The sequence below is a fragment of the Nycticebus coucang genome, chromosome 1 (assembly GCF_027406575.1).
Source record: "Nycticebus coucang isolate mNycCou1 chromosome 1, mNycCou1.pri, whole genome shotgun sequence".
NCBI lineage: Eukaryota > Metazoa > Chordata > Mammalia > Primates > Lorisidae > Nycticebus > Nycticebus coucang.
The window spans coordinates 112,837,596-112,852,019 of NC_069780.1; the positions used below are offsets into that span (position 1 = coordinate 112,837,596).

The 14,424-nt window shown below is 38.7% G+C and overlaps 1 protein-coding gene across 1 annotated transcript in view; it reads right to left on the reverse strand.

Annotated features, from left to right (window-relative positions):
• Positions 1–14,424, reverse strand: part of SLF1 (SMC5-SMC6 complex localization factor 1) — a 94,973-nt gene that overhangs the window by 7,748 nt on the left and 72,801 nt on the right. The window contains exon 16 of the mRNA XM_053586580.1: positions 585–730. Within this exon, the coding sequence (XP_053442555.1) occupies positions 585–730 (146 nt within the window). The remainder of the gene's footprint in view (positions 1–584; positions 731–14,424) is intronic.

Below are 14,424 nucleotides of genomic sequence, written 5' to 3' on the forward strand. Positions count from 1 at the left end.
TGATGTTGCTTGGACTGGTCCTGAACTCCTATACTCAAGTGATCTTTCTGCTTTGGCTCCTCCATGCCCAGTCAATACTTTGCTTTTGAAATACCATTAAATGCCACACAGAAAGTTTTTTGGATCAAGCTCTTTCTGAAATAATCTTGTATACTATGGCAAATGAATAGAAAACCAAGATTCTTGTATTATTTTTCTGTTCCCAAACCTTAATTACTCTCAAAAGTAATTAACATCCCTATTTATTAATTTTGTTACTTTTTTTCTTAAGAGATAGTTCTGCTACAGCTTCCAGGCAGTGTCTATTCATAGGTATGATCACAGTGCACTGCAGCTTCGAACTCCTGGGCTCAAGTGATCCTCTCGCACCAGCCTCCTAAGTAGCTGGGACTACAGCACATACCAGTGTACTGCACTTTAATCAATCTATCTTTGAGGTAGAATAATACTGGGTCTTATACAGATTGGAAAGATTAATGAACATTTTATGTCCATTTATTGGAAATAACAGAATATTTTAAAATTGAATTTATGAACTTACTTCTTGAAAATTAAAAAAAAAACAAGAATAGAGTGGGGCTTACCATCTTCTGTAGAGAAAGTGGTTCAGAAGAAACGTTGCTGGAGCTCTGTAGACACAACTTTTTAAAGACTGCCTCTGCAACAAACATTTGAAGCCAGGAGGAGGAAAAGGAGCAAATAAAAATCTCTAATTCCTGTGAAGAAAAGTCTGTAGAAACAAGAGAAGTTAATATAGCTGTTGCTATATCCTATGAAACCTTTTTCTATAGGTTGTTTCCTCAAAGGATTCACCCACATGATTGTAAACCACAAAAATTACGTAATATTCCTATTACTTGCCTTTCAAAAACATTTAATAATACATATTCTCACATTTGAAAAACAATCATTTGTTTTAAATATTTCCAATGTAAGTCTTGGGCTAGATGTGGTGGCTCACGCCTATAATCCTAGCACTTTGGGAGGCCGAGATTTGGGTGGATTACTTGAGTTCAGGAATTCCAGACCTGCCTAAGCAAGATTCTGTCTCTACTAAAAATACAAAAAACTATGCAGGTGTTGTGGTGAGAGCACCTGTTGGCCCAGCTACTTGGGAGGATGAGGCAAGAGGATCACTTGAGCCCAACAGTTTGAGGTTGCTGTGAGCTATGATAATGCCATGGCACTCCATCAGGGGTGACAAAGTGAGACTCTGTCTAAAAAAAAAAAGAAAAAAAATTGTGACAATATATCATACGGCAGATTAACTATAAATACTAGAAGAGTAAATAATAAGTAAAAATTAGCAAAATACACATAATAAATAGCCAAAGAGTTAGAATTATAAGCATTAAGTTAAAATACATTTCAAAAATTAGATAAAATGATAAATTTAATAGCAACATAAAGCATAAGATTTAAGGGTGGAGTTCAGTTAGGCTGAGGAGACAGGAGACACCCATGAATGTCTTGCTCAGATGCCTTTCATGTCCTTGCAGTCTGACTCAATGAGTGAGGAGAGAAGTAAAGAGGGGATTTTACTTTTTTTTTTTGTAGAGACCGAGTCTCACTTTACGGCCCTCAGTAGAGTGCCGTGGCCTCACACAGCTCACAGCAACCTCCAGCTCCTGGGCTTAAGCAATTCTCTTGCCTCAGCCTCCCAAGCAGCTGGGACTACAGGCGCCCGCCACAACACCCAGCTATTTTTTGGTTGCAGTTTGGCTGGGGCTAGGTTTGAACCCACCACCCTTGGTATATGGGGCCGGCGCCCTACCGACTGAGCCACAGGCGCCGCCCGGGGGATTTTACTTTTAATTGGAAAGTAAATCCATTGGAGAAGGAGATTCTACTGGCATCTGGTGCTAAGGCCAGGAGTATTACTAACCATTCTACAATATACAGACGGCCCTAACAACAGATAATTATTGGGCCCAACACATAAACCATGCTCAGGATGAGAACCCCTGCCTGGACCAGAGAGACCAGAGGCTGTGGGCTTGTTGCAGACGGCCGCAAAGGAGTCTTTACAACTATGGCCCCAGTCAGATGTTAACCAAATACACCTAGTCCCACAGAGACATACGATTGCTAAATTCAGATGATCTCTTCTAAAATCTCCTGAACAGAGATACAGTTTTTAAGAGACAGAAAGGAGAAAGTAATTTTTACAGCTCTTTCTCTTGCTACTACTAAGGCTCTGTTAGTATAATCTGAAAATGTACAGGCGGTAATCAGAAGGGTGGTAATCAATAGATCATTTGAACATTTAACTCTAATTATACACATAAAAAAGGATGTCTACCACCATAAAGTTTACTGCAACCAATTGATCTTTTAACACATGAACTCTAAGCACAGGCAAAAGCAAGGCAGAAATAGCCTTTCCTGGAGAGCTCAAGAGAAAGAATCTTACACTGAAACTTAGAAACAGTTATTCATCTCAAAAGAAGCACATCTGACAGGTTTACAGAGATAGAAAATACGTAAAAATTAGCAATTAGGAATGATAGAACAAGACAACATAAGAAACTTAGCCCCTGCATTGTAAGACCTTTAAGGGCAAGAATATATGTGTACCCTCACAGCATGTAGATCACTAACTTGCACAGAATAAACATTTAGTATTTGACAGATGAATGGATGAATGATTGGCAGATACCAATACCTCATGATAGCCAAGTCAGGGTAATCTTCTCAAATTGTGTCAGATCATACCACACCCTTGTTAAGACAGCAGGTTTACAAGTTCCTTTACAAACTTCGCTACCCCTCTGGTGGCCTTCTTCTAGCCACTCTTCCCATCAGAAGGCACCAGAAGTTCTCAAAGTTCCCAGGCTCAGTTCTTTTCTACCCCAGATATTGGTAAATGTTGTCTTTTGACTAAAATACTCTGTCCTGACTTTGCCAAACTTCTACTTCAGATTCCACATTCCATGGGCACTCAACATAAGTTCACCAATCATAATACCTAGATCTTCTTGTTTCAGAGGACTTACCATATTTAAACGAGGTACTTTCATTAAAGTAACAGTCTACTTCTCCCACCTAAAATTTAAAAAACAAACCGAGGACTATGTTTTATTCCCCTCTCCACTGAATATAAAAGCATTCAGCTCAATGAATGGTAGAATGCCAATAAAAATGTTAAATAAATGAAAAAAAAAACATTTTGACTGAGAATCAGTAATGATATAAAAATTTGTACTTATATCATTTATGTAAGAGATCTGAAGCATGGAAATAGATTAGAGATAAGAAGGCAAAAGTGAATAAAGTAAAGTATTTATCAGGAAAAGCCAAAGATGTAATCTAAAAGCAAAGAAAGCTTTAATAAAGTTCTCTAAAGATTTGAAAACTACCTCAGTTAATTTTGATGACATGTTTTCATTCCCATGGAAACAACAGGAAAATAAATAAGTTTAAGTCAGGACTGGGAAACTATGACTTGGTGTTTTTATGAATAATACCAATTATTATTACTTTTTAATGAATAATAAATTTTTTAAAAATTATTTTTTTCTCATTTTGTCACCCTGCGGTTGAGTGCCATGTTGTCACAGCTCACAGCAACCTTAAACTCCTGGGCTCAAGCAATTCTCTTGCCTCAGCTTCCTGGGTAGCTGGGACTACAGGCGCTTGCCACAACACCTGACTACTTTTAGAGATAAGGTCTCGCTCTGGCTCAGGCTGGTCTTGAACTCATGAGCTCAAAGGATCCACCCACCTTGGCCTCCCAGAGTGCTGGGATTACAGGTGTGAAACACCACACCCAGCCTATTATTCTGGGAGGGAAAGTTTCTTCTGTTACCCCCGCTAAAGTGCAGCAGTGTCATCATAGCTCACTGTGACCTCAAACTCCTGGCTCCAACAATTCTCCTGCTTCATCCTCCAGAGTAAATGGGATGATAAATTGTTTGCAGAGACAGGGTCTGGCCGTATGGCCCAGCCTGGTCTCAAGCTCCTGGCCTCAAGTAATCCTCCCAGCTCAGTCTTCCAAAGTGTTAGGATAATAGGCATAATCCACCATACTCATCCTTTATAAGTAGAATTTTATCAGAACACAACCATGCTCATTTGTTTATATATTGTGCGACTGCTTTCTCACAACTGCAAAGTTTAGTAGCAGGGACAGACTATAGGGCCTAAACATCCAAAATATTTACTATCTGAAAATTTTTTTAAATTTTTATTTCAGACTAATATGACAGTACAAATGTTTAGATTACATTGTTTGCACTTTTTAAGCAGTTCCAAGTTATAGTTGAGCCCTTCAGGGGTGTGCTGTGTACCCTTCCATTGTGCTAGGTCATAGCTTACCAAGACCCCCATCCTGCACCTCCCCCTTTCCCCTCCCCCTGCTTGAATTTAATTTTTAATTTTTTTTTCCTCATGTGGGCATGTAGTTGTTTATCTATTGGTCTCATATTAGTATTTAAAAATTGGATCCTTGCTTTTCTATTCTTGTGATACTTTACTAAAAAGACATTTTCCTCAACTCCATCCAGGTTAATACAAAAGATGTAAAGTCTACATCTTTTTTTATGTCTGAATGGCATAGATGTGCTACAGTTTATTAATTCATTCATGCACTGATGGGCACTTGGGTTGAGTCTACGTCTTAGCAATTGTGAAATGAGCTGCGATGAACTTTCTAGTGCAAATGTCTGTATGGTAAAATGATTGTTGTTCTTTTGGATAGATAACCTAGTAATGGAACTGTGGGTTCAAATGGAAGGTCAACTTTTAGCTCTTTGAGGATTCTCCATACTTACTTCTATACAGGCTGTATTAGTTTGCAGTCTCCCCAGCAGTCTCTCCACATCTGTGACAGCATCTGTAGTTTTGGGATTTTGTGATATGGGCTATTTTCACTGGGGTTTGGTGGTATCTCAGGCTGAGATTTGCATTTCTCTGCTGATTAGGGACCATGACCATTTTTTCATGTGTTTGTTGGATGTTCGCTTGTCTTCTTCACAGGTTTCGTTCATGTCTCTTGCCCACATGTAAATGGGATTGTTTGCTCTTTTCTTACTGGTCAGTTTACGTTCTCTATAGACTCTAGTTATCAGCCCTGTGTCAGATTCGTAGCAGGCAACTATCCTGTCTTATTCTGAAAGTTGTCTGTTTGCTTTACGTTGCTACAGCCTTAGCTGTGCAGAAGCTTTTTAGCTTGATCATGTCCCACTCCAGCGTAGGATCAACATCTAAAGGTTTGGCCCCCAGCCCTACCCCACCCATCTTGGAGGAGGGAAGGCCACCAGCAGGGACTCTCACACACTGCAGCCCTGAAAGAGAACGTCAGGAGGCTATGTGTGGGAAGGGCCACAGGTATAAGCTGTAGACCATGTGAACAGTCAGTGGTGAAGGGGTGGCAAACTCCATATTCTAGGGCCTCTAGATCTGATTTCAGCCCACCAGTGTTAATTTCCAAACCGGTCTGCAGGATGCTACCTAAGGGTCCCCAATTAGATTATCTCTAAATAGTTATTTAAGAACAACCTAACATTCCAGTTTAAAAAGTATAATAAATATATAAAAAGACTAGTGTAATAAATATATAAATAAACTGAAAATACACACGGGGTGGAACTTAACATAAAACAAAGTTTGCTGAAGTATACTATAAGCCAATAAATAAGGAATTCATTTAGGCATAAAAAAAATTTTCAGTTAGTTTGACTCTAAAATACAGAAAGAAAACTCCGCTGTCCAAAGCTCTTAGAAAAAGGAAAAAAATGGCATCTATGTGGAACTGAAAGACATGAAGTCTGATGGGAAGAAAAGATTTTATTTTTCTTCTAAGATATCTATTGCCTTAATTCTTGACAAAAAATTACACTAAACCAAAATTAACTTGATAGATCTGAATCTGACTAGTCCCGTAGTAATTAATTCTATGTTTTCAAACTAGGAAACACCAAAATATCCAGTTAACCATAAATAAGAAAGATGGACCAATATTTTCACCTTGAAGATATATAACAGCCAAATTATGACATATTTACTAATGACTTAGGAAAAGCAAATGATAGTGAATGAGTTGAAAAATAATGCAAAGAAATGCCTAACACACACACAGAGAAGGGAGAAAGACCCATATAGAAAAATAAACTAATAAAAAGAGGTGGCAAACAATGATTTTCAAATTTCTTTATCAAAATATAAACAAAAAGGACATGATTACAGCACCTAGTTCACCATATCAACATGTGATATTCTGCAAACTCCAGAATAATAAAACTTTAATTTTGCATTAGTTATAGAAAAGCTGTAGCTCTCTTAAAGATAAACTACTTACTTGATTTCTGTCTCTTGACAAAGGTTAAACATCAAGCTATACCAACAGAAAAAAATTAGAAAGATACTCATTTGAACTATTTTTAGATATGTATGTTAAAAATTTTTAAATTGCCTATGTATAGCCTAATCTGAAGCCTAAGGAACCATCTGTGTGTATGTGTTTTGAGAAGGGTAAGGAAAGGCTTAAACATGCTTTAACAGTGACATTAATTTAAATCTCATCTAAAGTTTCAGATGTGATCAAACACAGATCCTTGGGAGCAAAATAATCTGTCTATCAGTAGGATTATAACGCTAACACTGAAGTTGAGTTTTAGCTCAAGTCAGTCATAAGCTCAAACTTACAGGGTTTAAACTTGTTATGTAAAAAAGGAGAGTAACATTGGATAACCATGCCTTTTTAAAGTGAAGGGAAATTCAGTAAAAAAAGCACTGAAGCTGATATATTACATGCAGAAGAACCCTACGAACACAACACTCACTGTTTCACGCAATTGGCTAAAACTATAAAATGACTTATTTAAATTTTTTTTTTTAGAGACAGAGTCTCACTTTGTTGCCCTTGGTAGAGTACTGTGGCATCATAGCTCATAGCAACCTCCAACTCCTGGGCTTAGGCAATTCTCTTGTCCCAGCCTCCTGAGTAGCTGGGACCACAGGTGCTCGCCACAACGCCCGGCTATTTTTTGTTTGCGGTTTGACCGGGGCTGGGTTTGAACCTGCCACCATCGGTATATGAGGCCGGCACCCTGCTCACTGAGCAACAGGCGCCACCCCTATAAAATAATTTATTTTCCCTAAAGGCGATTACTATGTGTTAGAAAGATATATAACTATACTGATGTCTCTAAAGCCACTCTAATCCTGTACTGGGTAGCCAAACTCAAAGAAGTTTCATTACGGAAGGAAAACAGGGAATTATGTTAGGCAAATGTTTAGTTTTCATTCTGGCAAATAACACTCGAATTGTGCCATTTCTGAAAAGGCTAAAAAAACACTAAACTACCTAGTAGGAATGTGGGAAAGAAACGGTAAGAAAGGGTTCTGAAGGAAGACTGAATTTGAGTTAAGAAATGTTAAAAAGTCATGTGACAAAGGACAGCTAGTCCACAGAAGGACCAGTCATCACCCGCTCTGCTCAATAAAAAAGCGAAAAAAAGAAAGGAGATAAAATGCTTTAGATAAAAATTTTCTAACTTCTGTGATATAAAAAGAGACCTCTTTGCAGAGGGCATCATTGAATAAATCCTGAATCTAGTTATAACCCGAATCTCTCTTCAAAGTATTAAAGTGAATGACAGCATATTCAAGAACTTTTTCTTTAAATAAAATCCAGATGCTTCGAAAGATGTGTGCCAAAGCAGAGTATTAATATTTGGCAGTGTAAAATATTGACACATAAGTATATAAAAATAATCATTCATAGGTGAGGACCACAAAGAAGCTCACCTGATTTAAAATCTGTTCATTTCAGGAATTTAGGATTACAGAAATAAGTAAAGGAAGAAAGGTAGGAAGGCAGGAAGGGAGGCAGACAGACTCTTCTCAAGTTGGCTATGAAGTTTAGGAGTTGTACATTAGGTCTTAAAAAAGCCTCTTTCAGTCTGGAGACCCAAAAGAGTTGGGTAGAATTTTTCATAGGGTGAACACTGTAAAATTAGAGTTCTGTCATCACATTGCTTAAATAATATTTACTCTTCATCCCACTTATTTTAGGGGAAATTTTAAAATTAATGTAAATAATGGGGGAGGAGGAAGGGTAAGAAAATTATTCATAACCTCCTTTAATTGCTTCATCCATGCTCATTTCTTGTTAGAACATCAGAGTCAGCAGAAAAAAAAAAAGTAACAGAAGATCTGAGTAAGATGGCGGCCGAGAAACAGCTTCCCTGCAACTGGGCACAGTGAGTCTGGGGAGACGAGACTCCAGGCATCTCTGGCTGGTGGGATCTGCCTATAATCATCCCTTTGAGGACACAGGGAGTCAGTGAGAGACTTCTGGACCCCAAGAGGAGGACAAAAGCAGTGGAAAACTGGCAAGTGATTGCGTGTGTTCGTTCGGTCTAATCCCACCGGCAGCTGTTGAGTATAGCAGCAGTGAGACTGCAAACTGGAAAGGCCTTACCTGTGAGCTGCTTTGGTGTTTTTACACTTGGTATTCAGTTGAACTGCCTTGGGAGAGCTTGGGCAGCAGTGCGGAGAACTCTGGGCATTGTCTAGGCCCCAGACTGAGCCGCTGAGCCGGACAGAGCTAATAGTGTTCGGCTGTGGGCCATGCGGAGCCTTTGTGAGAGAACTGCCCTGGCAAGCTCCACACTCAGGGTCGCAGAGCAAGGATGCGGGGAGCTAGTAACCTAGTGACTGAGCAGCCTAAAGGTGGGGACTGAGCTGCCTTACAGCCTTAGACCTCAGGGGCAGAGTGAGACTGGTTTTGGCACACTGGGACTTACTGAAACCCTAGTCACAGGCATGGCAACTTAAAGAGCAAGAGGAAGTGAAAGGAAAATTAGGGCAAGGAAACAGATAAAAGAAATCACTCATGAGGAAGAATCAGCAGAAAACTCCTGGCCACTTGAAGTACATGTCCAGAGCAACCCCTCCAAGGGACCGTGAGGTAGCTACCTGCAGAGGATTCCACCTATAAAGAAATGCTACGAATGACAGAAAGGGAATTTACAATACACACGATGAAAACAATGAAGGAAATGATGGAAACAACGAAGGAAACTGCTGATAAAGTGGAAAATAACCAAAAGGAAATCCAAAAACAGAATCAAATAAGAGATGAACCGATATGAAGAATATAGAAAGGATACAGCAGAGCTGAAGGAACTGAAGCAGTCAATTAGGGAACCTAAAGATGCAATGGAAAGTATCAGCAACAGGTTAGACCATGCAGAAGAAGGAATTTCAGAGGTAGAAGATAAAGTTCTTGAGATAACTCAGTTAAAGAGGCAGAAAAGAAGAGAGAGAGGGGAAGAAGAACATTCACCAAGAGAATTATGGGACTTTATGAAGCGTTCCAACATACGAGTCGTAGAAATCCCAGAAGGGGAAGAAGAATGACCCAGGGTAATGGAAGCCATACTAGAGAATATTATAAACGAAAATTTCCCAAATATCACCAAAGATTCTGACACACTCCTTTCAGAGGGCTATTGGACTCCAGGTCGTCTCAACTCTAACTGAGCTTCTCCAAGACACATTGTGAAGAACCTGTCCAAAGTCAAGACAAAAGAAAAGATTCTTCAAGCTGCCAGGAGTAAGCGCCAGTTGACCTACAGGGGAAATCCATCAGGGTGACTGCAGATGTCTCTAATGAAACTTTCCAAGAAAGAAGATAATGGTCATCTACCTTTAATCTACTTAAACAGAACAATTTCCAGCCCAGAATTCTATATCCTGCTAAGCTAAGCTTTAAAATTGGCGGAGAAATCAAATCATTCACAGATATAGAAACATTGAGGAAATTCGCCACAACAAAACCAGCTATACTGGAAATACTTCAACCTGTTCTATACACTGACCATCACAATGGATCAGCAGCAAAGTAAGAACTCAGAAAAGGACAGAACCTAACTTCCACACTGATGCAAAAAATGAAAGTAAGTAATGGACTCTCACAAAATAAGATGAATAGAAGACTTCCACACTTATCAATTATCTCAATAAATGTTAATGGCTTGAATTCCCCACTGAAGAGGCATAGATTGGCTGACTGGATTAAAAAACACAAGCCATCCATTTGCTGTCTGTAAGAAACACACCTGGCTTCAAAAGACAAATTAAAACTCTGAGTCAAGGGTTGGAAGACAATTTTTCAGGCAAATGGCATTCAGAAGAAAAGAGGAGTTGCAATCTTATTTTCAGATACATGTGGATTTAAAGCAACTAAAGTCAAAAAAGACAAAGATGGTCAATTTATATTGGTCAAGGGAAAAATACAACAAGAAGACATTTCAATTCTAAAAATCTATGCACCCAACTTAAATGCTCCCAGATTCTTGAAACAGACCTTACTCAGTCTGAGCAATATGATATCCGTTAAAACCATAATAACAGGGGACTTTAACACTACTCTTACAGAGCTGGACAGATTCTCTAAACATAAATATACTAAGATATAAGAGACTTAAATGAGACCCCAGAACAACTGTGCTTGATAGACACATATAGAACACTCCATCCCAAAGATAAAAGAATATACATTGAGGCAGCGCCTGTGGCTCAGTGAATAGGACACAGGCCCCATATGCCGAGGGTGGCGGGTTCAAAACCAGTCCCGGCCAAACCGCTAAAAAATAGCTGTGCGCTGTGGCGGGCGCCTGTAGTCCCAGCTGCTCGGGAGGCTGAGGCAAGAGAATCGCGTGAGCCCAAGAGTTAGAGGTTGCTGTGAGCCGTGTGACGCCACGGCACTCTACCCGAGGGTGGTACAGTGAGACTCTGTCTCTACAAAAAAAAAAAAAAAAAAAAAAAAAAAAAAAGAATATACATTCTTCTCATCACCCCATGGAACAGTCTCCAAAACTGATATCCTAGGCCACTAAACAAACCTCAACAGAATCAAAAGAACTGAAAAACGTTCAACCCCACACAAAGGCATGGAAATTAAACAACCTTTTGTTGAATGACAGATGGGTGCAGGAAGAAATAAAACAGGAAATGACTAACTTCCTTGAGCATAACGACAATGAAGACACAAGCTACCAAAACCTGTTGGATACTGCAAAAGCAGTTTTGAGAGGAAAATATATCGCTTTAAAAGCCTACATTAGAAAAACAGAAAGAGTGTGCATCAACAAACTCATAAGTCACCTTATTGAATTGGAAAAAGAAGAACACTCTAAGCCTAAACCCAGCAGAAGAAAAGAAATATCCAAAATCAAATCAGAGATCAATGAAATTGAAAATAAAAGAGTTATTCAGAAAATTAATGAAAAAGAAGTTGATTTTTTGGAAAAAAAAAAAAAAAGATTTGGCCAGTCTTTGGCCAGACTAACTAGAAACAGAAAAGTAAAATCTCTAGTAAACTCACTCAGAAATGATAAAGGGGAAATAACAAGTGATCCCACAGAGATATAAGAGATCATCTCCGAATACTACCAGAAACTCTATGCCCAGAAATTTGACAATGTGAAGGAAATGGATCAATATTTGGAATTGCACCCTCTTCCTAGATTTAGCCAGGAAGAAATAAAGCTCCTGAACAGATCAATTTCAAGCACTGAGATTAAAGAAACAATAAAAAAGCTTCCAACAAAAAAATGCCCTGGTCTAGATGGCTTCACACCAGAATTCTATCAAACCTTCAAGGAAGAGCTTATTCCCGTACTGCAGAAATTATATCAAAATATTGAGGAGGAAGGAATCTTCCCCATCACATTCTACGAAGCAAACATCACCCTGATACCAAAACCAGGAAAAGACCCAACTAAAAAGGAGAATTTCAGACCAATTTCACTCATGAATATAGATGTAAAAATTCTCAACAAAATCCTAGCCAATAGATTACAGCTTATCATCAAAAAAGTCATACATCATGATCAAGTAGGTTTCATCCCAGGGATGCAAGGCTGGTTTAACACACGCAAGTCCATAAACGTTATCCACTATATTAACAGAAGGAAAAATAAAGACCATGTGATCCTCTCAATAGATGCAGAAAAAGCATTTGATAAAATCCAGCATCCTTTTCTAGTTAGGACCCTGAAGAGTATAGGCATAGGTGGCACATTTCTTAACTGATTGAAGCTATTTATGACAAACCCACAGCTAATATTTTATTGAATGGAGTAAAACTGAAAGCTTTTCCTCTTAGAACTGTAACCAGACAAGCTCGTCCTCTGTCATCTTTACCATTCAACATAGTGCTGGAAGTTCTAGCCAATACAATCAGGCAAGACGAGGAAATAAAGGGAATCCAAATGGGAGCAGAGGAGGTCAAACTCTCCCTCTTTGCTGACGACATGATCTTAGTCTTTCAACCACAAGACTCCTGGAAGTCATCAAAAAATACAGTAATGTCTCTGGATATAAAATCAACAAGCCTTTGTATACGCCAATAACAGTCAAGATGAGAAGCTAATTAAGGACATAACTCCCTTCACCATAGTTTCAAAGAAAATGAAATACCTAGAAATATACCTAACAAAGGAGGTGAAGGACCTCAATAAAGAAAATTATGAAATCCTCAGAAAGGAAATAGCAGAGGATATTAACAAATGGAAGGACATACCATGCTCATGGCTGGGAAGAATCAACATTGTTAAAATATCTATACTTCCCAAAGCAATCTACTTACTCAATGCCATTCCTATTAAAATACCAACATCGTACTTTGAAGATTTGGAAAAAATGATTCTGTGTTTTGTATGGAACCAGAAAAAAACCCGTATAGCTAAGGCAGTTCTTAGTAATAAAATGAAAGCTGGGGGCATCAGCATACCAGATTTTAGTCTGTACTACAAAGCCAGAGTGGTCAAGACAGCATGGTACTGGCACAAAAATAGAGACATAGACACTTGGAATCGAACAGAAAACCAGGAAATGAAACTAACATTTTACAACCACCTAATCTTTGATAAAACAAACAAGAACATACCTTGGGGAAAAGACTCCCTATTCAATAAATGGTGCTGGAAGAACTGGATATCCACATGTAAAAGACTGAAACTGGACCCACACCTTTCTCCACTCACAAAAATTGATTCAAGATGGATAAAGGACTTAAATTTAAGGCATGAAACAATAAAAAAACCTTAAAGAAAGCATAGGAAAAACACTGAAAGACACTGGCCTGGCAATTGCAACAATAAAAATAAACAAATGGGACTTCATTAAACTGAAAAACTTCTGTACAGCTAAGGCGACAACAACCAAAGGAAATAGACAACCTACACAATGGGAACAGATATTTGCATATTTTCGATCAGACAAAAGCTTGATAACTAGGATCTATAGAGAACTCAAATAATCCACATGAAAAAGCCAACAATCCCATATATCAATGGGCAAGAGACATGAATAAAACCTTTTCTAAAGAAGACAGACAAATGGCTAACAAACATGGAAAAATGCTCATCATCCCTATATATTAGAGAAATGCAAATCAAAACCACCCTGAGATACCATCTAACCCCAGCGAGAATGGCCCACATCACAAAATCTCAAAACTGCAGATGCTGGCGTGGATGTGGAGAGAAGGGTACACTTGTACACTGCTGGTGGGACTGCAAACTAATACAACCTTTTTGGAAGGAAGTATGGAGAAACCTCAAAGCACTCAAGCTAGACCTCCCATTTGTCCTGCAATCCCATTACTGGGCATCTACCCAGAAGGAAAAATATCCTTTTATGATAAAGACACTTGCACTAGACTGTTTATTGCAGCTCCATTCACAATCGCCAAAATGTGGAAACAGCCTAAATGCCCACCAACCCAGGAATGGATTAACAAGCTGTGGTATATGTACATCATGGAATACTATTCAGCCATTAAAAAAATGGAGACTTGACTTCCTTTGTATTAACCTGGATGGAAGTGGAAGACATTATTCTTAATAAAGCATCACAAGAATGGAAAAGCAAAAGTCCTATGTACTCAATTTTGATATGAGGACAATTAATGACAATTAAGGTCATGGTGGGGGTGGGGGAAGGGGAGAGCAGAGAGAAAGAAGGAGGGAGGGGTGGAGAAAGGAAGAGCAGAGAGAGGGAAGGAGGGAGGGGGGTGGGGCCTTGGTGTGTGCCACACGTTTTGGGGGCAAGACACGATTGCAAGAGGGACTTTGCCTAACAAATGCAATCAGTGTAATCTGGTTTATTGTACCCTCAATGAATCCCCAAAACAATAAAAAAAAAAGTAACAGTTTTTTATGTTATAAAAGAAAAAGTATAGAGTAATAGGTACACAGAGAAAATGTTTTAACCAGTGATATAATCCAAATTAATACAAGTGGCTTTACAATGTAAGTGTTCTGATTCGGTGAATTTCATTTTTTAATACTGTTAAGTGATAATATAGGAAAAGCTCTGGGAATTGTTCACAGGCACAGATAGATAAGACCAGAGACTGAAAATGCTTTCTATTCAGCTTAAATGATTAGAAGTGTTAAAGGTACTGAA